This window comes from Polistes fuscatus, unplaced genomic scaffold (assembly GCF_010416935.1).
Source record: "Polistes fuscatus isolate 324 unplaced genomic scaffold, CU_Pfus_HIC Scaffold44, whole genome shotgun sequence".
In the NCBI taxonomy this organism is placed as follows: domain Eukaryota; kingdom Metazoa; phylum Arthropoda; class Insecta; order Hymenoptera; family Vespidae; genus Polistes; species Polistes fuscatus.
In genome coordinates, this window is record NW_025113123.1 from 126,464 (window position 1) to 151,359 (window position 24,896).

A 24,896-nucleotide genomic window follows, 5' to 3' on the forward strand; every position below is an offset into this window, starting at 1 on the left:
TGTAGGTACGCGGGGAAGCAGCCATGCCCAATCATCAGCTGAGTTGTGTGGAAAGTCGTTTCTAGGGAAAACGGCCTTCCAACCCACTCCCCTAACCTGCAAGCAATGGCTGCCCTCACGCGCACCCCCGTTGCCCCGGTCGTTCCAACAAGATTTAATTCTTCCTCCTTCCATGAAGCAATTTCCCTCCTCTTGGCAATGGCTCCCAGCGCGGTCCTCGTGCTAGGGGAAACGGGATCCTCCGCCTCCCTGACCGCCGTGTATACATCTGCCAGCTGCGGTGCCAGATGATGGAGGGAAATGATCCCCGCGACCATCATTGCCACATGGAAAAAAACCGTCCTATAGGCGCAACACACCTTGATCGCCACCCTCCTCTGTAGGGCCCGGACAGCCCGCCTGAATCTCTAATCCTCCACAACAGCGCGCCACCAAACCGGAGCACCATAAAGGAGCACCGAATGGACTACGCTGCCGTAGAGAAGCCGCTTCTTCTCCCTTGGTCCATGGAGGTTCGGAAGGATCCTCCCAATAGACCAAAGGATACCCTCCGCTTTCGGGATCAAAGCCTCGAAGTGGGGCTTAAATGTCATCCTAGAATGTAAAATTATGCCCAGGTATTTGACACTTGGCTTCACCGCAATACAAGACCCCCTGAGTCTAACAGCAGGGGGGGGGAGAAATCCTGCGTCTGCGGAAGGCAGAGGCAGGGAAGGCCATTGCCTCCGTTTTCTGCGACGCCACCTTAAGGCCCAATCCCTCAATCTCTCTAACAAGGACCTGTAGGTTCTGTTCGGCCGCTATTATCGCATGAGATAGGTCCCGCCCCGCTGAAAGGAGGGCCGTGTCATCTGCATAGCAAACAACACTGGACCCCCCCGGCAGCGGGACCCGGAGGACCCGATCGTATACAATGTTCCAGAGTGTGGGGCCTAGGATTGAGCCCTGCGGAACTCCACACGTCACCCTTCCATTATGTACACAGCCCTGCCTTCCGATGAAGGACAGAAGCCGGTCCCACAAATAATCCTTTATAACGTTTATTAGGAAGATAGGGAAGCCACTCTCCTCCATAGAAGCTATAATTATCTCCCAGGGGAGCGAGTTAAACGCGTTGCTAATGTCGAGGGAAACGAGAACACCCACCCGTCCGTTACTCACGCACTCCTGTATATAGTTTTTAACTTCTTCAATAGCTCCGAGGGTAGAAAAACCAGCCCGAAAGCCATGCTGCAGCGGAGAAAGCACATCTCTGGATTCTATAAACTCGCTCACCCTGGAGACGACGATTCTCTCAAAAAGCTTACCTACTTCATCCAGCGGGAATATCGGCCTATACAAGCTGGGCATATCGGCACTTGAGTCAAATTTCTTCTTTATCAAAATAAGCTTGGCCTTCTTCCAAGCTTGCGAAAAGATTCCTCTTCTCAGCAACACAGTAAAACAGTCCGCCAGTCCTTCACTACAGTGCACAGCTGCTTTCTTCACAACCAAACCAGGAACCCCGTCAGGACTCGGAGCCTTCCCGCAGCCTATCTTTGGGCAATCCTACAAACCTCCTCCGCAGTGACGACAATATCATCCGGCTCCCTAATTTTAACATTTGGAGCAACTGGTCGCTCGCCTCCCGGAAACAGCGCCGCCACGACCCGTGCTAAGAGAGGAGGACCCAATGCCTCAGTCAGGGGAACACTACGAGCCCATAACTTGACCATAACAAGTTTATAGGGCCTCCCCCAGGGATCTTCCTCTATGGTAAGTAGAAAGTAATTCCAGGCTAAAGCCTTGGCCCTTCTGATTGCCCGGACAAAGTTCCTCCTCGACTCCCTTCTGTCCTCGAGGCACGCCCTAATCCTAACCGGATCACCGCCCCGCCTGGCCCTCAGGTAGCGCCTTCTCGCTGCCGTAGTCGTCCCCCGTAGGACCGCGATTTCAAGCGACCACCGCAGTACAGTGTATCTCCTGTTCAAAGCTGTTCTCACTCTTGGCATTGAAATGTCACAAGCACTAAGAAGAGTATCCCGCACCCACTTTACTAAATCCCGCACGTTGTCACTATGAGCAGTTACCGCAAGTGACCACTCACCAGATACGAGGGCTGCAGCGAGCCTATCCTCGTCCACAACGCTCGCATCCCACTTAGGGAATATCCTGTCGCTTGAGCGAAAGCTTCGGAAGCCTGTAGCCTCGTGACTATACCTAAATGTTATGTACAAATGGTCCGAAAGGGACTCAGCCTCATCCACCCTCCAATCCGATAAGCGGACACTAGCTGCCGGAGATCCCCACCTAAGGTCTACAACGCTCGACTCTTGCGGCCGAACGCACGTGGGGTTGCAAACCTGGTTACCCAGGCTTAGGTTCAACCTATTAGCCCACATACAGAGCAACTCACCCCTTAGGCTGCATCTGCCTTCCGGATCCCATCTAGTGAACCGGGCATTAAAGTCCCCGGCAACCAGCGCCGGAAGGGCAGGAAATGTACCTAAGAGCTCTTCGAGCTCATCAAGGAGTCTACCAAAACTGTTGATATTCTCGCTGGGAGGAAAGTAGACTGAAACTACCAGCGAGTCCCCCAACTTAACGGCTACATAAAACAGACCCCGACGCACCAGGCTACAGGTTCCTCCGCCTTTGCCCACAATAAACGCAGAGAGGGGCGACCCCCCCAGGGATGAGAACAATTTCTCATTCCCGGGACGGACTTACCACGGCTCCGACACTATCGCGATGGCCGCACCAGTCTCCCTCATCCGCCGGCCCAACAAGTCCTGGGCGCGACGCGCATGATTAAGGTTGACCTGTACAACCGTAGCCATAGTGGCAGCTTAATTCAGCCTGTCTAAGCTACATGGAGGGGCAGGATCCGCCTGCTCGACCTCCATGTCATCGTTCGCACTCGGATCCGCACCCGAACCCGCACTAACCACAACACTCTTGGTTTTTGTCTCCGTTATCGTTTTCTCGCCCGCACTACCCGGAACGTTCATGACACGTCCTGATGTGTCCTGTCGACCGGCGGCCACCCCCAGGATAATGTCCCTCCCCCTGATAAGAGGCACCAGTGGACACTCCCAGGACCCAGCCCTGTGCGAGGTTTGGGAGCGCCCTGCCTCTACGCAAATCGGGCACTTCAGTTTGTCCCCACAGTCCTTGGCTACGTGCCCCGGCTCCCTGCATCTAAAACAAACGCCCATCCTGACGCTCGGCGCTGGACAAGAGGCCGCCACGTGACCCCTCGCCGGGCAGCTGTCGCACCTAAGGGGTCTGGATCTGACCGGGAACACCCGGATCCTGCTCCACCCCACTAAAATGCTACCCTTTTCTACGGCAGCCTGGCAAAGTGTCGTCGGGGCCACAACGGTGGCCTCGTAACGACCACCCCTGCCCAGACGAATATCTCACATGCTGATAAGATTGGAATCATATCCCGCCCTAACCTCCAACAGCCCGCACCTGACGGCCGTCAGGGTGGTTGTCGGGTAGATCCCAACCAGCCTGATAGGGCTAGACCTATGAGGCCTAGAAATTTTCGCCTCCGGCAGGACTCCCCTCATCGCCTGCGCGACTTTGTCGGCCTTCTCGTTGGCATCCTTCCCCCTGACCTGCCATATGAACGATCCGGTCAGGCCGCGCATATAGGAGAGCCCCTTGGCACCTATCTCCTCCAGGTTGACGCAGGTTTCAACCTTCTTAACCCCTTCCCGTGCCATTTAGCTCGACGAAACTCGGGCCCAAGCGGTACACATCGACGCGCGCTAAACAGACCACACTGATGTTCGTGAACAGTCGCAATACGAACCGAAATGTAGATGCCCGCGATACCTGTGGTATAGTGAATTTTACGCGATACAGCTGTTGAGGAAGTAAACTCTTACGCTTTTACTTTTATGATATTATAAATTTATTATATTTTGTATATAATATTGTAGGATATGTATAATAGTTTGGTCCTCTGAGAAATATAATAATACTACACCTAAAAGTAAATGGTATATTATTTAAAAGAATTTAATCATAAAACTGTCTGAATATCCAAAAAGGAAATACGTACAATTCTAGAAATCCTCCATGGTATGATACTTCTCAAAACATTTTGGCAGATGTAAAGCTACTTTACATTTCGCGCATTCCCACTTCGTTGCGCTTCGAATTTTCTGTTTATAGCAGACTTTGCACATCCTTGTTGGATGCTTATTCCGAGGTGTCGGATCTATATTTTTGGGGAAATGAGCCCAATATCGAGCTTAGAGTCGAAGGGGTGTTTCAACTGATGATTTCCCACGCATTTTGTTGTCCGGTAATTTAACAATTTGTAGAATTGCCTTGGCTATATTTACACGGTAATCAACATAAGTCTCCCGTTTTCGACTGTAAATTGTTTTCTGCATAATATAGGTATTAAACAGAGCCATATCTGATATGTAGAAGAACAGCTTTCGGTATCCTTTCATGGCTTTTCTCATTATTGGGAAACATGCTAACGCCTGATCTTGACGATCAACTTCACCCATACCCTTATTATATTCTACAATACATTTTGGCTTCATTACTTTCTGTAATTGTTTGTTTGATTCCTCGACCATCTCTATAGTTTTGTGTTTTGTGGAGAGCATATAAACGTCGCGCTTGTCCTTCCATCGCAGAGCTATCAAATTATTGCAAGATCTCCACATAAATTCTCCTTTCTTCAAAATATGCTTTTGCAAGTCCTGTGGCATATTTTTTCTGTTCTTGCGTACGGTCCCGATAACGTTTGTCTTTCGCTGGTGTAATTTTAGAAACAGGTTGGGTGAAGAGTACCAGTTATCCAGGAATAAAGTATATCCTTTGTTAATTATAGACTTTGACAACTCTATCGTAACGTTCTCCGACTCACTATCGTTTCGATCAATTTTGTCCTGGCCGGTATATATTTTAAATTGATAACAGAAACCGGTACTTGCCTCGCACAATTTGTAAATTTTTATTCCGAACCGAGCTCTTTTTGACGGATTGAACTGTTTGTACGCTAAACGCCCCTTATATTTCATAAGGGATTCATCTATGCTAACATATTCACTCGGTGTGTAAATTTCTTTAAATTTTTGATTCCAAAAATTAATTACAGGTCTTATTTTGCGAAGTCGGTCTTTACTATTATCAGTTTCATTATCGGAGAAATGTAAAAATCTCGAAATTTGTCGAAATCTTTTAAAAGGCATCGTTTGCCTAAATATTGGCGTTTCTAATACACCTCTTCTAGTCCAATAAAGTTGAATATTTGATTTCTTTACTTGACCCATTAATATACAGAGTGCGTAATAGGCCTTGATTTCGTCTGAAGTGACAGAATACCAAGTGTCGTCGACATACCGTTTTTTACGTTCGTCGTGTAGAGTTTGATCTGCGAAGCGATTTGTTTCCGTAACCAGGATTTCCCAAAACTTATTATCAAATGTAATGAAGAATAGGTCTAGTATTCTTGGATTGGCGCTTAAATTATTTAAGACAGACGCTTCTATTCCATGATTTTCGGAATACTTCCAAATTATCGGTGTGTTTGGTACTTCTTGCCAAATCCATGCTTGTCGTGTTGTACTTTCTTCTTCACTACTCTCATCTGTAATCATGCGCCTTACACGCTTTGCGACTGGCATAATTATGTCACTGTCAGAAGATTCGTTATCACTACCTTTATATAGCACTTTTGTACCTTGCATTTTGGAGGGGTTTCTTAAATTTTAATAATTGAACTGCTTCGTGAAAGCAACGATACGAGTCGTGTCTAGCTATCACGAAGTACTGATAGAAACTAGCATTCCGTCACGACCATAACGGGCAAAAAATCAGTCCGCGAGCTCGGCTTCTTATATTTATGTTTGGCCCAAGTATCCGGTCGCGACTCTGAATCGCGATACTTATGTTTGGCCCAAGTATCTCGTCGCGAGTCTGACTCGCGATATTTATGTTTGGCCCAAGTATCTCGTCGCGAGTCTGACTCGCGATATTTATGTTTGGCCCAAGTAATTCATCGCGAGTCTGACTCGCGATATGCATTTTTGGGCCAAAATCTTCATCGCGAGTCAGACTCGCTAAAGTACGGGAAGGGGTTAAGAGCCTCTAAATACGAAGCCCCTTCTGCGCACGTGAGAGACACCGCTGCAGTCTCCCTGATTCTTTTTTCTTGTTCTTCTTCTTCTTCTTCTTCTTTTCTTCCACCACGGGGTTTCGTCCCTCCGCGCGAGGACGAACAGGGGGGGCAACCCTCCCGGCATCCGACCGTGTGGGCAAGGACCCCCCGACAGGCACAGCAGTCCTACCCCTCCTCCTGACCTCTACGAAACCATCCCTGTCCGGGACAGAGGCCAGAGGCATCGGCGTCGGCGGCGGGGGAGCAACCCGCGGCTAGGCTGTGACCTGGGCGTAAGAGCCCCGTCCCCCCTTCATCTCTTTCAGCTCCTGTTGGATCGCTATAATTGACTTCGACAGCTCAACTAGAATCCTTGCTATCGCCCCGCCGTCCAAATTCTCCTCCTTCCTTGCAGCAATCAGTCTTTCTTCCGCGAAAGACTGGGCCTGCTTAACTACAGCTGTTGCTGCCCTAGTTGGAGGATTTCCAGAAATATTATCCTTCTTCGAGACTTTCTCGAGGATCGCGTCTTTGCGTCTCAGTTCGCGTCTAAGGCGCGTGCATTCCTCCTCCACTTGTTAGAGCCGGTTGTTGGTAGCTCTAGCTTCGGAACGTAGTTGTTCTAAATTTTTCAAACTTATCTCTACATAACGCTTTTGTAAACATATCTGCTAGATTTTTTTCGGATTCTACTTTGAGTACCTCGATAATCTTTTGTTCTACACTCTCATGTACATAGTGATAGTGAATTTCAATGTGTTTTGAGTTTTTCGTAAAATTACCGTAATTTGCAATATTTATTACCCCTGAATTATCTTCGTATATTTTAATCGGTTTTTCCATTTCAATTTCAAATACTTTTAGTAGTTCCTTTATATTTTACTTCAGTTACCAATTCCGATAATGCTACATATTCGGCATATGTTGACGCTTTGGTAATGCACTTCTGTTTTCGCGATTTCCAATAGATCAAGTTTCCATATAATCTAATCGCATATCCTGTTGTTGACTTTCTATCTGAACTATCACCTGCCCAATCAGCGTCTACATAACAATCAACAGTCTCATAGTTCTCATTTTTATTGTAACATAACTTTAAATCTTTGGTACCATATAAATATTTCAAGATTCTCAAAGCATATCTAAAATGTGTACTCGTATAACAATTCTGAAATCGGCTAAGGTAGTTTACACTATAACTTATATCTGGCCTTGTGCCCGAACTAATATACAACAAGGCCCCTAGTAGGTTTTTATACATAATATTTTCATTGCAACAATCCGGTTTTTCTACATTTAATCTTGTTTCCATTGGGGTATTATAACACTTACTATTTACTACATCATATTTATCTGCTAGCTTTTCTATATATTTACTTTGACTTAATTTCATTTCATTCTTCTCTATATTATAGTCTATCTCTATACCTAAGTATTCTTTAATTTCTCCTATGTCTTTAATTTTAAATTTTTCCCCTAATAATCTTTTAATAATGTAAACGTCTCATGCAGGTTCGTGCACGTTGGCGCCTGCACTAGTGTGAGTGCGTGCGGATGTTTATTTAGGATATCGGTATTGTTAAGATTAAGTGTGGGGAACAGAAGCCGTATGCGTCACCCGTGGGGGAGGCCGATGCTTCGTCGTTCGATGAAAAGGTATAAAAGGGCAGACGGGGAATACGGCCAGAGGAGTTATAGAAGAGTTATAGAGGAGAGTGAAGGAGTTTAGTTCAGTTTTGTCGGTTCTTATGTTAGTTATGATGACCCTTCTTATGAGTCATGTATCTTACGGTAAAGGGTTATTACAATTATTAAGAATTGTCCACTATTAAAAGTAACGGTCTTATGAAATCTTATGTGCTGTAAAGTTTACAATAACTTTAATTTTATTTTTATTTTTACAACATATTATTATATCGTCAACATAATTCATTAAGTAGACTTTATTATCTCCTGTACCGTGTACATATAAACATAATTCTATACCATTTGTCCTAAATCCTAAGCTTTCTACATACTTAATAAAACATCTATACCAATCTCGTGGACTCTCACTTAGATCATACATTGACTTTACTAATTTCATAACTCTATCTGTGCCATCACTAAAACCTTTAGGCTGTTCAATGTATACCTCTGAGATTACATCTCCATACAAGAAGGCTGAATCTACGTCTACTACTTCAATTGTCAATCCATTAATGCAACAGAAAGATAACAAAAACTTTATAGCCTGATTGCTCGCTACAGGAGCTTAAATATCATCAATTGCATTTTTCTGTTTAAACCCTCTGGCAACCAATCTTTCCCTAAATCTACCATTCACCTTTTTAGTATATACCCATTTGGTATCAATAATATTCTTACTATTTTTCCTATTTACTAAAACCCAGGTTTGTTTTCATTTATATTCTTAATTTCGTCTTTCATCGCTACTTCCCATTTCTCATGTTCCTCGCAATTTAATGCTTCCTCAAATGATTGAGGTACATTTATATCCATATAGTTTACAGAGATGCAATACGTTGTAGGATCTCCAAATCTTTTTACCTTATTTCTTGTTCTCTGTGATACACTCTCTGGGTCTCTATTGCTTTCATTTTTCCACTCATTACTTTCTTTTACTTTACCAATTTTCTCATTAGTTTTTTCTACTTCATTATTCTTATCTTTATCACTATCTCTAAGCTCCTCCTTGGTTTGCACAGAAATAGGAGTACCATTTTCTAAATTTACAAAATTAAATTTTTCATTTTCATTCTTTTCGTTTCTGTCTTTGGTTCAATTTTCACCATAAATCAAATCATTCTCATTTTCAATTACTTCAACATGTCTTGCATCTAAAACTTTATTATCGACTAGAACTCTGTACCTATCATGATTTTACCCTACCAAAATCCCTAATTTTGAATTATCATACCATTTTCCTTTTCTTAAAACTTCTGGGACTCTTACAAAAACCTTACTTCCGTATATTTTTAAATGTTTAATATTTGGTTTTGTACCAAAGAAAATCTCATAAGGAGTTTTATTTTCCAGCGTATTGGCTATCGTACGATTTTTCAAATACCGTTTTCTACCGTTTTCATTATTTCAGGCCAATACTTAATATTAACTTTTGCTTCTCTTGCTAAGCATCTGCCCATGTCCATTGCTGACCTATTGTACCTTTCTGCTACTCCATTGAGTTCATGAACATATGGGGGACAATTTAATATCTCAATACCCTTACTTTTTACGAAATCATAAATTCTCTTATTTAAGTACTCTGTACCATTATCACACCTTAATTTTTTTATACCTTTACCGAATTGGTTTTCTACTAAGTTTACAAATTCAATTAGACAATCAGCTGTCTCATCTTTACTTTTAATACAATATATCTTAGTACATCTACAATAATCATCAATGAAACTTACAAAATATCTTCCTCCTTTGTAACCAGGAGTCCTATGAGGCCCATTTAAGTCTGTGTGAATTACCTCTAATATTTCTTTTGACCTAGTCCGCTTATTTCAAATGGTACATTAGCCATTTTGCTTTGCTTACAATTTATACATTGCACAAAACCTTTTTCTATCTTATCTGGTAACCCATCGAGCATTTTATCCCTTACTAGTTTACTTAAATACCTAAAATTTATATGGCCAAGTGCTCTATCTATGCCATTTTTCTTTACTTGTTATTTTAACAGAATTTGGGTAAACATTATCCTTATTATTCTTACGTATAAAGCTAGTCATATGATACAAACCATCAGTCTTTTCTGCTACTGCTGTTAATTTATGATAATTATTATAAATTTTTGCATATTTACCAGATGCTACTACTTTATTCTTCTCGGTTATTTTCGATATGCTTAATAAATTTCTTTTTATCCCTTCTACAAAAAATACATTTTTTAATTCAACATTTGTTTCATAGTTATACGTTTTGAACACCGTATTTACGCTTCCTATCTTAGTAGCTTTTAACTTTTTATCATTTGGGAGGATAACTTCTATTTGTTTTCTCAAATCTGTTATATCACATAGATATTTCTGATCATTTACGATATGATCTGTGCAACCACTATCAAGTAACTATTCTATAATGTTCTCATTCTCGTTTTCACTCTCACTACACTGGTTTACATTTCCTTGAACTACCTGTGTTGCCCAGGATTCGTGCGATGATTTCTGTTGTTGTTCATGACCTCTTCCTCGATCTCTGTACGTGTTGACTCTGCGAGACCCCATTTGTCCTCTCGATGACTTTTGATATTGTCTTTGTTTGTTATGCCAGCAATCTTTTATATGATGTCCTGTTTTGCCACAGTTAAAACATTGACCTTTAGTTTTAACATTAAATGTACTCGTATTTATTTTATTTTCACTATCATTGGCATTTATCTTCTTTTCTCGAATCTTAGATTTTATTAAATCAACAGTCTTTTGATCTTCTGGCACCAAATCAATAAAATCTCCAATATGTGCATAACTAGATGGAAGTGCTTTTATAATATATCTCATTTTCTCTTCTTCTAATAATTTTCCGCCAGCCTGTTTAAACTCATTACAGGCTTTTTCAAATTCAATGAAAAATTCATCTACTGTGTGATAGTTTTCCAATTTTATTTTATCTAACTTATTCCGATTGATTATTTGCAGTGCAGTTGATTTACTTGTGTATAAAGTTTCTAATTTATTTATCATTTCAAACGTCGTCGTACACTCACTAAGATATTCTAATTGTTTATCGGATACAGAACTAATTAATATCGTTTTCGCTTTTAGATCTAACTTTTTCCAACTAGCTTCATTTTCTGTATCCAACCTTTTCCTTATTGCAGGCTTATCATATTCTTTATACTCTATTAAAGTCAAAAATTTAAATTTCCATGCACTATAATTAACTCCATCAAATATTGGAATACGAATATCATCAATTCTTGCTTGATCAGCTATTTATTCTTCCTTTTATTATCTTTAATTTTTAATTAATCTCTTTAGACATATGTTAATTAAACACTTACTTTTATATCGTAACCACGCTCTGCTACTATGTTGATGTTAGGTGGGTTAAATAAAATAGTTGTGGGTTAATAAACTCTAAAAATAACTCTTTATTATAATCCTAGATTAATTTCTTACATTCTAAGTGTTACGACTAGCCGCTTGCTCTCTACCAACTGAACGTGCACACGCATGATGGCTACAATTGTAGCTCCCTACCATAGGCTCTCGACACACACTCATATATATATATATATATGTGTGTGTATAAATTATAGTATAAAGGTACTATACTCAACAGTAGCACTCCGCAGATTGCGTTGTGTCTCATTATCTGGCCGCTTTGGGTTCGTTGGCACGACTGAATAACGTAGGCCGCTGTTCCAGTTGCCTGACAGCCGGCACGACACGATATATTCGAGCCGATTCTCCTCACACCACGAAATGTTTTTTTTGCTTCGGCAAAGAGTTGACACTGACGTTATGGTATTTGACGTAGTCCCATCCGGTCAGAGCCATTCCCCATTGTACCCAAGCGGTGGACGCCGAGACTTTTGTGCTTTCGAGCAAATCGCGTTTGTCTACCGAAGCACTGCCATAACAGCCTCATGACTCACACTAGCGCTGTCCAGGGAAACTATGTGTAGCTCCCTGAGCTTGCGCCTGGCATCGTCCAATAGTGAGGCAAGGACTGGAATATTCTTCGAACATCCGTCCTCCAAACAACGCTGTCGGATTTCAATCAGACCAGCGTTGCGGAGGCGGATGGCGAGAATCTTGTGCAATTGCCGCACAATGACGGATCCAATGCTGATTGAGCGGTAATCAGCAGCTGTTTCGGTTACGTGCTTCTTCGGGAGAAATATAATCCTACTCGCTAATATTTCTATCGGGAAGTCCCTTCTTGCCAAGATGATGTTGAGCAAAAGGGAACGTATCATTGCCGGTATACTACGCCATTGTCTGGCCGTGACACCGTCGATACCAACAGCGGACTTAAGTGGAACCTTAATCGTTTCGATTTCCACTAGTGAGACGGGGCGCCAGAGGTCCTGCGGCTTGGGCCTATCAATATTTTCTGTAATTAGCGTGTATGGCGTGGACTCGTAAGTCATCATCGGTCCCTAGTAGTCAACCATAGATTGAAGGCTGGGGAGACGTGACTTGTTTGTGCCATCCAACAGATCTCTGGCTACACGCCCAGGATTCCTCTTGAACAGTTCTTGTGTACCTTCTTCGTCTCATCCGCCAAGATGGTTCATCGTTCGAATCGACGGGGATATGCACTCACGGCCGACTATCACCAGACCGCCGAGAAATTGGTGGAAACACACTCTTAAGCCACGCATTGATTGCTTCTGCTATATCGACTCCGTTTAAAAACTGCAGGGCAATACTTACTAAAGTGTTAGCATTGTAACCGGAGCTTGCGTCGATCTTAGAGATCATGTGTTCGATCTCAAGCTTAATCTCATTACGTGGTCTCTCGTTTGTTAAGGTCATCGAGCGGTTCTCCGGGGAGCCCGATCCGGTCCTCCAACAAAACTTGGTTCGGTGGAGCACAGGCGTTGCCGTTACTACTGCCCGATCCCTTCTGACTTTTTACGCTCTGAAGTTCTCGAACAGAAGCTTTGACAAGGTGTTTGTAATCAGCTCGACGCTTAACACTCTTGATAGAATCAAGAGTGCGGTCGCCGAGCCCTTGAGAGATAATGTATTCATTAATGATTTTTTCCCCTCTCAAGATGCCTTGGGCCTCCACACGAGCCAGAAGTCTAAGCTCTTCCGGGGACCACCGCTTTTTGAATCTCTCGACAAAAATAGCAGCATTATCCGCTTCTACGTGAGCCGATCGCTTATGCACACCCAAGCCACGCTTATTCGTGAATGATCGTGGGCAATATTGGCATTGATGCACCAAGTTAGTGATGCTGTGTGTACTGGCTGCTTTCTGCGATTCATGTAGAATAGGATCTGCATTTTGTGAACTGGCATTTACATGATATAAAGGTTCTGTGGGGCCAGCAGTCCGAACCGGGTCACCCCGCTGCTGGCAATCAGCATTATTTCCTCTTGTAGTGCCCACAGCAAAAGGCTATGCCGGGTTGGCAGTCCAACATAGCCTGGAGGAAAAACCTCCTGTCTTCCCCTTGTTCCACACACGCTACACACTCAGGCAGGGAAGAGACTGGGCTATTAACCCGTGACGAGTGGCGCAGAGGTAGCTTTTTGTTTCCCGTAGAAGTACCCGCCCAGTGCTACCCACTAAACACTGGCTCTGCCGCCGTGTCCGATTTTGCTTCCTTGTATGAGGACATTACGACTTGCACCGAATCAGGTTTACCACATCTTCTCGCAGGAACTTATTTTACTTTTGTTATCTTATAGCTATAATAACTTAGCGAACAATCTTTTGTTCTTAGTCTTTTTTGAGGGGAGTCTTACTTTCGTTCTTTTTGTACAAATAAAATTTTAGCGTATCTATGTATATAATATATATATGTCGTGTTGTTTAGCTGTTTTTAGTCTTGTCGTGCCAACAGATGATTTGCTGTTGTCAATAGTTAAAAGATAACTTTCATTTGTATATATATAAAATTTGTTATCAATAATTATTAGAATCAGGGTTGAATAATCACAAATCTGAGTTTCTCTAAGATTGATCTTAAGATCTTTCAAGATTGAATCTGCCAGGGGCGTATTTTATTTCTAAATCGTACTGTGATAAATAGTGTGTCATATCGCCTAGTTCATCATCAGTTCTGCTTTTCAAATTCAAGTTCTCTAAAGGCTTGTGATCCGTTAAGACTTCGAATTTTCTGCCTATCAATCGATATTGCCAATACTTCACGGCTTCTTTTACCGCTAAAAATTCTAAATATATAGCTTTTTTCTTTTTCTGTATATTACTTAGTTTCTTAGAAAAGTATGCTATTGGTTTCTCCTCGCCATCTATTTGCACTTGTTTCAGAATTGCGCTAATTCCTTTTATGCTAGCATCTGTATAAATTCTTATTTTGAGTTTTCGATCGAATATTCCCAAGACTGGTTCACTACATAGCAATATTTTTATTTTATTAAACGATTCTTCACACTCGCTCGACCATATAAATTGTTGATTTTTCCTTAACAAGTTATGTAGTGGATCCAAAATAATTGCACAATCTTTAATATATTTATTGTAATAGTTTATCTTCCCTAGAAATTGTCTGACATTCTTTTGTGATCTGGGTGTAGGGAAGTTTTTAATCGCTATCAGATTATCTTTCAGCGGGCGTATAGTGTTATTTTGTATAATATGTCCTAAATATTTGACCCAGTCTCTTGCAAAAATAAATTTTGTGAATTTTAATCTGAATCCTTCAGTTTGTATTGCTTCCAGTACTTTTTCCACATGCCGTACATGTTCCTCAAAAGTTTTCGAAAACACGAGTATATCATCGATATAGTTCACTGTAAAGCTCGAAAGATTATTTTTTCTTATTATATTGCTCAGAATTCTCTGGAATATAGCTGGCGAAGTCTTCAAATCAAATGGCAGACAGGTCCATTGAAAATGGCCTTCTTGAGTAATAAACCCCGTTTTCGCTCTGTCTTCGATTTTCAGCAGTATCGACCAAAAAGCCGAGTTTATATCAAGAGAAGAAAAATACTTGCAATCTCTTGTCTTTTCTATTAAATCCTCAATAAGAGGGAACGGTTGTGTTTGTTGAACAACTATCTTGTTTAAGTCTCGGAAATCTATACATAGCCTCGATTTTCTGTCTTCATCACGTTTGTACGCCAAGGTTACCGGAGCAGCGAATGGGCTGTATGATTCCTCTATGAGTTTTCTCTCCAATAATTTTCCCACTTGTTTTTCTATTTCTTTTTTATCCTCAATCGTACATCTGTACGGTATTTTACTAGGATATTTTTCAATTAATAAGTCGATATGGGCTTCGTAATTTTTTACTCTTCCTACATCGTATTTATCTTTCGCAAAAGTTGCTCTATATTTATTTATTAGGTTATTAATCTCATCTTTTGCCTTATAGTTCAAGTGGTCTACCTGTATTTTGAAATTTCCCTCATCAACATGTTCGTTGAAATTTACAATTAACTTTTCATGGCTGTTGGTATCTTCAATTTTTAGTAAATTTTTATCAACTCTATTTGGAATATTCTTCTGCGTGATTTTCAAATTTTCATCTTTACATAAATTGGACTCTTTGATGCAGTCTAACTCAATCAGAATATCATAGTTAAAATATTCACTATCTATAACAATAATGTTTATTTTTTTCTCTATTTCAAAAATCTTCATTTTTATAGCTATCAAACCATCTGTTTTACTGACACCATTGATTGTTTTTAGATTTGTCTTTCCAGCATTGCTTATTTTCCTTTTATTCACGTTGATTAAATTGAAATTTATTAGAGATATATTCGAACCCGAATCATAAATACCATTTACTTCAAGAGAATCGTTTAGCAATACCTTTATTTTTATCAATGGTGTCAAAATTAGTTTTTTTGCTTCCTCTTTCAATGCATCTTCCAGTTCTGCGTTATTAATGAATTCTATTCTTTTCCTCTCCTCAGTATCTTTCAGTTTAAACCAGCAATCAGCTTCTAAGTGAAAATGTGTGCCTTTGTTATTCGTTTGGCAGTATTTGCAGAGTAATTTCTTTATTCTTACTTCTGTTTTGATCCCTCTTTTTTCTACAAACTTCTTCCTATCAGTTAAATACTCCAGTTTTCCCACTTCATTAAATAACTCTTTGACATTTTGAAGTGAGTCCCTGTCTATTCTATCTGATATAAAGTGTGGTAAGCCTGTAGCTATGAGATCTATCAATGTGCCAGTATCAATCTCTTTTCTAATTTCTAGGAGCAGTCTTTCTTTCTTTACAGCATATTCTACAAGAGATCCTGTTTGGTACTTAAATGACATTGCATATCTAATATGACTCCATCCTTTAATCGCATAAGTTTCAATAAAATTTTCCTTCCATATATTCCAATCATAATTTATGGTTTGTTTTATCAACATACTACCATACCAATCTAAACAGGTTTTTTCTAGAAATATTTTAAAAATTTCAATCTTTTTTTCATCTCGATTTACCTCAAAACGTTCGCATTCATTTTCAAAGTCTTGTATCCATTGGTGTACATTATAGCTTTTTGTTGAAAATTTTTTTAATATAAACTTCTCTGATATTTTTTGCACATTTTGTTTTTCACTAATTTGTTGTTGGAGTACCAATTTTTCTAATAACTTTGACGTGGAGTTTTCTTCATTTTTAATACTTTCACTTCTTGTAGTTTTTCTCTCTATTTCTTCTAAATAAAACTCATCAAAAATAAGATTTTCTTCCTCATCCAGGTATATTAGTTTCAAATCTTTAGATAAAGTTATCCACACACTCCTTTTTTGGTGTCTTTTTCTAAGAGTTTTTCTTATTCTAGCATAAGCCTTCGTTATTTCAAGAATGTTGTGTAGATTCATACTCTGATATTCTAGGGGTATTATGTAACATTTATTTTCTTGTGTCGTAATTGAGGTTAGAAAAATTTTATTAGCTCTTTCGTCCTCTGCCCCTTTCACTTCGAATTCAAATTTAAGTTTATCGATGATTGGGTATTTGACGATAATGTCGTTTTATAAGGTTTGTTATCAATAATTATTAGAATCAGGGTTGAATAATCATAAATCTGAGTTTCTCCTGTAAAAAGAGGAATTTAATTTACTGTGAAAATGACTATTTTACAAATATTTACATTATTTTATTTAACTCACCTGTAAAAAGAGAAACGACATTAAATGTCAATTATTTACAATGCCCCTTCTCTAATTACAAATATTTAACAATTTAATTCGTAACTATGATAATTAACATGTCACTGCTTCGTCATCATTATCTATCCATTTCTAATTAACTTCAAGTTATTAAGTAATGTAACAATCTACCTTTTTACCCACGCTACGCAAGTGCGCGGGATGATTCAAAAAGTACTATGTATTTTACATATATATATATATGTATCTGTGTCCGTGTTTGATAAAAGAAATTTTCCTCTTCCTTTGTTGTTTTTATTAAAAGTTGTTTTTGTTTGTCCCATAGTTATATGTCCAATTGTAAAATAAATTATATAAATAAATAAATTAGTAAGAAGTAAATAAATATTTCCTGATTCTGGCTATTGGCCAAGAGATTTTGTCGACCAGGCTTAACTGTTCTTGGTCGAACGGGGCCCATCGTAGTCCATAAATCTGTGGTAAATTTCTATGGAACTACGTAACGCTATTAATGATACAGTTGTAAGCGTTTTTCAATCATGGATTCCTATCTTTCTTAGATCCATGATCGTCTCCTTGGGCATGGCACCCCGTGTTCCTACCACAAGTGGTAGGACTTCTGCAGCGGTCGCTCCATATTCTCGCTACAGGAGAGGCCACAACGGGCTATATTTCCTTAACTTTTCATTTCGTCCCTGTGCAAGGTAATTATTGTCTTCGTGGCAGACCGTTACATCGACCACGAAGACCCCTTTCTGATTTTTGATTATCAGATCGGAATTAAGATTCCCGTCTGAAAGGGATTGTATTGTAACCTCCTTCGTTACTGTTGCCTATGGGTCTCTTTTCATTGATTCGTTCATGACGAGATCCTTTATCTCGTCATGTAGACGGATATGTTAAGCTATATTTATTTGACATTAGCCGAGTATATGCACCAGTATCTCCGGCTGGCTTTTGCACTTCCTTCAAGTCGTATCCGCTGTTGCCTTCGCTCTATGTAAAACTACTTTGTTAGCTGTAGTGTTCGTACGCATCTTGAAGGCCGTTATGAATCTACATGGTTTAAGGAGCGTTTGCTTATATAACCATGCGTTGGCAATTTTATCGTCAGAAAGAGACTTAACTGACTTTCCTTGCGTATTGAGCAAGGCCCATGATGCAAGCTCTTTCTTCTTTTCTCTTATTTTATCTTTGTCTATCTCTTCTTAGGAACAGCCTTGACCAGGTTCTGAAGACGGTTCACTATACTTGTGCCAAGTGCTAGAGCTTGCATCGCCGGGTCTGAATTGTTTATAAATTTTAGCTCAGCTTTTAAGCTAGCAGATACCACCGTTATCTCTAGCTTAGGAAAACCTAGTCCCCCGTCTTTCTTGCCACAGTATATTCGTCCATTTGTTGTGCTCTGTGGCAAGTGGTAGATGTCATTTATCACTACGCGTAGCTCCTGATCTAGTGCTCTAATTTGACTGATGTTTGGGACTGCCGTTGTAATTTTATACACGTAGTGCGGGACTAGGTATGTGGAGACTAGGTCGACTTTCTGGTATGGCTTTAGCGCGAGTTTCTTTACTCTTTCTAGTGCGCTGCAAAGATTACTTTTTAGGCCTTTAAGATCGATTCCATCCCAAGGAGATATGCTCATACCCAGATACTTTAGTTTGCCTTCCGCATCCACGTAGGAAATGTTTTCTCCACTTTTAAGTTTCAAGTCGGGGTTTACTAGACACCAGGAGTCTTTTGTATTCTTGATTTGGGGAGTAGTGCACTTTCCCACCGACAGAGAAATCCCTAGTTCTTTCAGGTCATGTAAGGTATGTCGTGTCTACTAATTCGCTAGTTTGTTCAACCGTGTTCGCTAAGAGCAGCATATCGTTTGCGACGATAAATTTATTCCTTGATTTATTTTATACCCCGGCTTGCGTTCCAGCGCTTGTAGCAATGGTTCTATTGCTACATTAAATATTAGTGGGGAAAGGGGGTCTCCCTGCTTGACTCCGCCCTGGAGCTTCATTTCGACCTTTTCTTTTCCGCAACTAATTATTGTGTGCACATCCTTGTAAGAGTCTTCTATGTGGCTTATTAGGTATTCAGGAAGACCCTTTCCTCGTAGTGCGTCCCCAATAATTTCGTGTGGTACTGTGTCGATGGCTTTAGACACGCCCAGCTGCACTACGACCAGGCCATCGTTTCTTTTAGCGTGTCATAGGACTTCGCTTAGGATGTACAAATTATTAAAACACCCATTCTCGGCAGTGAACCCTTTCCGCCGGGGTGTTTAGACCACCTTAGCCCTTATTTTCTGGTCGATTATTCCCCAGAATAATCGACTCAGAATAGAGCTTATTGTGATGGGACGGTAGTTCTTAGCATCTTGTGGGTCTGTCCCATCTTTCCTAATTAAAGTGGTCCTATTCTCCCTCCACGGAGTGGGAAGTCTACCATTGATAAGCACAATGTTGTAGAACTTCCGGAGGATTTCGATGGTATCCCCGTGGAGGAGCTGACCCTTTCTGACATTATCCAGGCCAGCTGCTGATTCCAGCTTTATTCGGGCGAGCTTTTTCCTTACCTCAACTTTTGTTATAGGGATAAGGACCTCCTTGATATTATTGCCTGCTCGGGCTCCCCCAGTTCGGGAAGTGTGCCCTGATATTTTGTGCTCCATAGACTGCTGTACAGTTGTTTGACATCGTCTGGCTTGGCACACACGCTACTTTTCCCGGGCCAAACTATGTTTTGCCAAACATATTTCGCTAATAGACCTGGATTTTTTCTAAACAGTTTTTGGGAGCATTCGTATATGTAATCTCTTTTCTTACTTTTGTTTGATTTTCTTCTTGCTTTGTCTTCTTTCTGCACCTCCCTTTTCTTTTTCTCTATTACTGTTTCTTCTTTCGAGAGATGCTTAATTAGTTCACTATATATTTTATCTACGTCCAGATGGGGCACTCAACCTGTACGTAGTAGCATCTCTGAAAGGCATTCATTGAGCAACTGGACTGGGGATGCTATGTCGGCTTGGGTTGGCCTTCCAGGCACACTGTCAGCCAGAACAGTCTCTACAACCCAGTGTCTCCATTCTTGGTCTTCAGGAGACGCCGACTCCGGTGTAGTATTTACACCGGTAGGAAAATGCGGATCCTCGTGAGTCATGTGCACTCCGACATGCTCCCCGAGATTCTCCTCTACACGGCCAGCAGGAGGACTCAGCCAACCCCTTTTGGCGCAGGATATATTCGTCTCTCATCGTCTTATATGCCGACTAATTTTTTTTGTCTCTTAGCTGTTTATTTGTTTTAGTAGCAATGAAATCAGTCATTTTATGAGCAATCATTCGGCCACCTTGAAACCGCACTTCCAACACAAGCATCTGTTAGATTTCCTCTTTTGTAAATACTTTTCCTTTCTTTGGTGCCTGCTCACCTTGTGCGGTTTCAGCTGCTCTGGCCTCACTTCTGATAGCCGGATGCCGGTGTCGTTGGTGTTGGGGCAGTCCAGATTTTGTTTTAAAATTCTCCCCACATTCGGAGCACATATGCCTGTTATTAATTGGGGGAGTCGGCCTAGTGCATTTGGGAATATGGCACTGCGCTGGATGCTTCCTTGTATATCTCTTATCGTACCTGGAGCACTTATATACGAGACAAACTTCGTGCTCGTTCAGGTGCGATATTAAATTATCCAACGTCAGTGCCATTTAGTTGCCCTCACAAGTTTGGAGACATATATTGCATAACACTTTCTGGAAGGGCAACTCTAGTACGTACTGCTCCGGTACGTAGCCGTGGTCATTAATAGTGGCACCCATATTCTGTCCCGAGCGAGTGGGGCCTTGCTCGCTCTCGTCCAAGGCTTCGTCATCTGTTTATTTAGCGTTTTAATGTCCTTGTTTAAGCCCTGAAGGGGTTGCTAGTCCCTTCAGAGCCGAGCCTCTTTATTCATACTCTACGGACTCGAAGCTATCCGTAGGGCCGCTGTCCCATTTTAGCCTTTCTCAGAGAAAGTTGACAGCGGTGCCACTTGGGGGCAATGGGTGCAACTTGAAAGTGAGAGACTATAAGTGGCGCATAACGTCCCGTAACTATGATCTCTCAAGTCTAGTTGGTAGTCTAACCAATCCATCTGACGACGATCAACGAACTACCCTGCACGGCATGGTTTCTAGGCCATTACAGACTCCTCCCTGTCTTTCACCTTACTAGACTCTGGCGCCTAGTCATCGTAATGCCACTCTAAAGCCACCAGCAGCTTCGTCATAAGAACACTATGCCGTCCCGTGATAACTCATCCCTGAGCCGACCACCTATATAATATATCCCCCTCGCGGAGCTTTTACTGCGCTCAATAGTCTATAGGGGAGTGAAGGTCCCCATCGACGTAGCAACAAGTCCGGAAAGATGTCCGTATGTGCAAGGTGAAAAACAAAGTTTCACACCGAGTAGTTCGAGGACCTTAGTCCGCGTTCATTCCTGAAGATGATGTTACAGGTAGTGTCGGGTTGACTGAATTTCTCCAACCATACTGACTAAAAACCAAATCGCACTTTATACCTAAGATAGCAGGCAGCATGTACGATCGGAATCGATCATAACCAAAAATCTATAGTAACTAAAAATCGATAGTTACTATGCGCCCACTAAATCGACAGAGAGTACTAGTAACCCGGCATCCATAACCCCCACCACTCGACCGTCGAGTGAGGGCACCCTGCAGGGCCCATTACCAAAGACATTTGGTCTATTCCAACGCTGGACGCCTACGAGAACACTTGGAAGCAAGACACCCGGAGACAACAAGCGAAAGGAGTATTAGAGAGGCAAAGAATTCATCTGTTAAGACGAATACGTCTTACAGAGATACCTGGAGATAGACGTAGAGGTGGTAACCCGGTAGTAGAAGTAGAGGTGGTAACCCGGTAGTAGAAGTAGAGGCGATAATTAACGGTGAGAGATATAATTTCTATTTCTTTCAGCGTGATTAACCATACGGGTTAATCGTGACGAGAAGTTGATCACGGACTATGTCCGTGATCCATCGTCGTCCATTGTATTGATAACAACCAGGGTTTTTTTTGCCGCAAGGCTTTTTTCCTGACGAGCCAATAAAGCATTGCACTTATTGGCTCAACCACGTGTCATATTTTATTCTAATTCACCTTTTCACCTCCTCATAATAAGCTTAATCCAATCGCCGGAGGACTCCGTGTTGGAGGAATTTTGGCAGATACATTTTGGTGCCTCCTGTGAGGTCTGAATTTCTGATTCCTGGTTTGAGTTAAGCTGCGTATTCGGAATCGCCACTGAGAAAATCTAGTTCCTGAACATACACGCTGCCACGTCGAGCTAGTCATCACAAAGGATTCGGATAGGAGATAAGTAGATTGCATTATTTGTGCATACGCTTATGCGTATCCACTTTAAACATTATAAAATATTCTATATGAAATTGCGTCTTCGAACCCCGTAGAAGTTCGTAATTTCTAATATAAATTTTATTCTTTTCTCTCATCTTTCTTACTAAATTGTTATATTAAAATCGGAAACAACTCATTCGATTCCATTTCAAAATTTAACCGAAGTAACGTATATTAATAGAATTTGAAAATCGCTTTGTTCACGGACAAAGGGCGATAATAGCTTCGACGGTTACATCGCTTAGCATCGATACATTATTTCAAACATAAGACTAGACGACAAAGAATCGTGACGTCAGGAGGACCGTTAGATAAGGGACCCTACGTTCGGTAAACATACGAGCCCCCTTTTACCAACTCACAGCTCAGGACCGTAACCGAGTGATCGGTAACCCGACGCATTATAATAAAAATTCAAATATTGAAATCTTCACATTTAACATAATTTAAATTATTTCGCTTTCGAAGAATAAGATAATTATAACCGGTAAACGATTGAACCAAAGGAATGTTTGAATCGGTTACGAAGGACATTAAAAATGCAATTGACAATTTTTGAACAAGAAATTGCCGGGGTGAAATTAGATGAAACAACATTAGTAGGTCTATTTAAGAAAATCACGAAACACTTAGAAGCATACGATCAGGCACAACTGGAGTGTGGTGATAAGGATTTAGGGGAAGAAGAAATACAAGAAGTAACTCTAATATTACGCCGGTACCATGCAATAGAAGCGAGAGTTCACCCAAATCCAGTACCCGCGGCTAACATCCCGAACGATAGCAGCATAATTTCAAATCAGACTAGTACGACCGAACGACCGATTAAATTAAAACGAATTGAGATACCTAGATTCGATGGAAGATTAGAAAATTGGTTAGAATTTAAGAAAGGTTTTTTAACTCTGGTAGACGCGCGGACCGACATATCCGATCTAGAAAAACACGCATATTTTCGAGATGCATTGCATGGCCGTGCACTCGAAGAGATTACACTATATTCAGGGGACGGGTCGAATTACAAACTCGCGTGGGAAGCATTACTAGAAAAATACTATAGAGAACGCGTACCTCTGGCAAGACTTCTCGAAGCGATTCTGGATTTAACACACTCCGAGGATGATTCGGCAAGAGGGATTCAGAAACTCATAAGAGATACGGAGGCATATCTCAACATGATTGAGTCGTTTAACGAGCCTCATGCCCTAACAGTGCGAGTTATCGAGCGCCTTTTACCTTGTCGCGTTCGGGAAGAATGGGATCGTCAACTCAATTCGGACGATTACCCTACTCGTAAGGAACTTTATAAATTTTTAAAAGAAATAGACAACCGATATAGTGCATCAGAGAAGCTGACTACGAATATTAAGGACGAACCCCGCGAAAAACGTAAACATATCCCAACGAACACATTGCAATCGCGAAAACGGCAGGACACTTATCTTACGCATTCGGCCCCTATTAATACATCGCACACCTGCATCCTTTGCAAACGAGTCGAACACCCGTTGTACCGCTGTCCTAAATATAACGACATGACGATAACCAACAAATGGGAGGTAATTCGAAATTATAAAATATGTCAAAACTGTTTGCGAAAGCATCAAGGTGCATGCATATCATCGAATTGTCGAATATGCCATCAACCACATCACACATCCTTACACCGAACCGATAATGAGAACATACCTTCGACGCGTGACCCCACATCTTCAAAACAAGAAAACACTCGCGTCAACATCCCAACAAACCTCGAATCCACATAACTAACTCCTATAGTCCGCGTCGTCACACTACATACACCGAATCAACTACTTAAATTCGCGACGTACCGCATTTAAAAGAGAGGATAGCACTTGAGACAATTGATATAAACAGAATCTTTCTTAATAGTACATTACTAGACGAACACATCATACAGGATACATTGGTAGAGCATTTATTACGATCTCATAACGAACGGATACATACATTGAACTCAACTCGATCACATCCGGTGCAGCATCAGTATCTTTTATCACCATCCGGAACTTAAAACAGTTCGCGAAAGACGAAAGCGCCAATCACCCGTTCAAAGCCGAGATTCTAATTAGAGATTTGCACATAAATAACTTTATCACGAACATCTAACCTATTCCATCGCGCCGATATATCTTCGCGAAAGAGTTACGAAACATCATATTTTGTCGGAAATCTCGAGATCGAACCAGAGAGCATGTTTCTGCAGTTTCTAACTATACGCGACTTTGAAAACTATAACACGGTGCAGAGGATGGATTGACCTTTTGAGTAGAGAATACTTTCTCGAGCAGGATAGATCTCGTCTACGATGAATAACACATTAAATATAGAAGACAATCTATTTAATATTTCATTGTCTATTCTGCATTAAATGAAACATTTTTTATTTTTTTTAATATATTGTTTATTCACCTGCTAGAATTTGAAATCACTGTAATTTGATAATTATAATATATTTGGATATTCACAACCAGAAATTTATACGAATCATAAAAAGGATTATAGAATCATGGAAAGGCTTCAGTAAATATTTATGAAATAAACATTTAACACATTGATATTGAAGAA

At 41.0% G+C, this 24,896-nt stretch overlaps 1 protein-coding gene across 1 annotated transcript; it reads right to left on the reverse strand.

Moving 5' to 3' along the window:
• Positions 1-4,247: 4,247 nt before the first annotated feature.
• On the reverse strand, positions 4,248-5,702 carry LOC122521625 (piggyBac transposable element-derived protein 4-like). The gene has a single exon (XM_043642469.1). It carries the CDS (start codon positions 5,700-5,702, stop codon positions 4,248-4,250), a length of 1,455 nt encoding a protein of 484 aa, XP_043498404.1.
• Positions 5,703-24,896: the final 19,194 nt, after the last annotated feature.

What these genes read in the sequence shown, in the direction of transcription:
- LOC122521625 (XM_043642469.1), bottom strand. Translation starts at nt 5,702, where the DNA reads ATGCAAGGTACAAAAGTGCTATATAAAGGTAGTGATAACGAATCTTCT.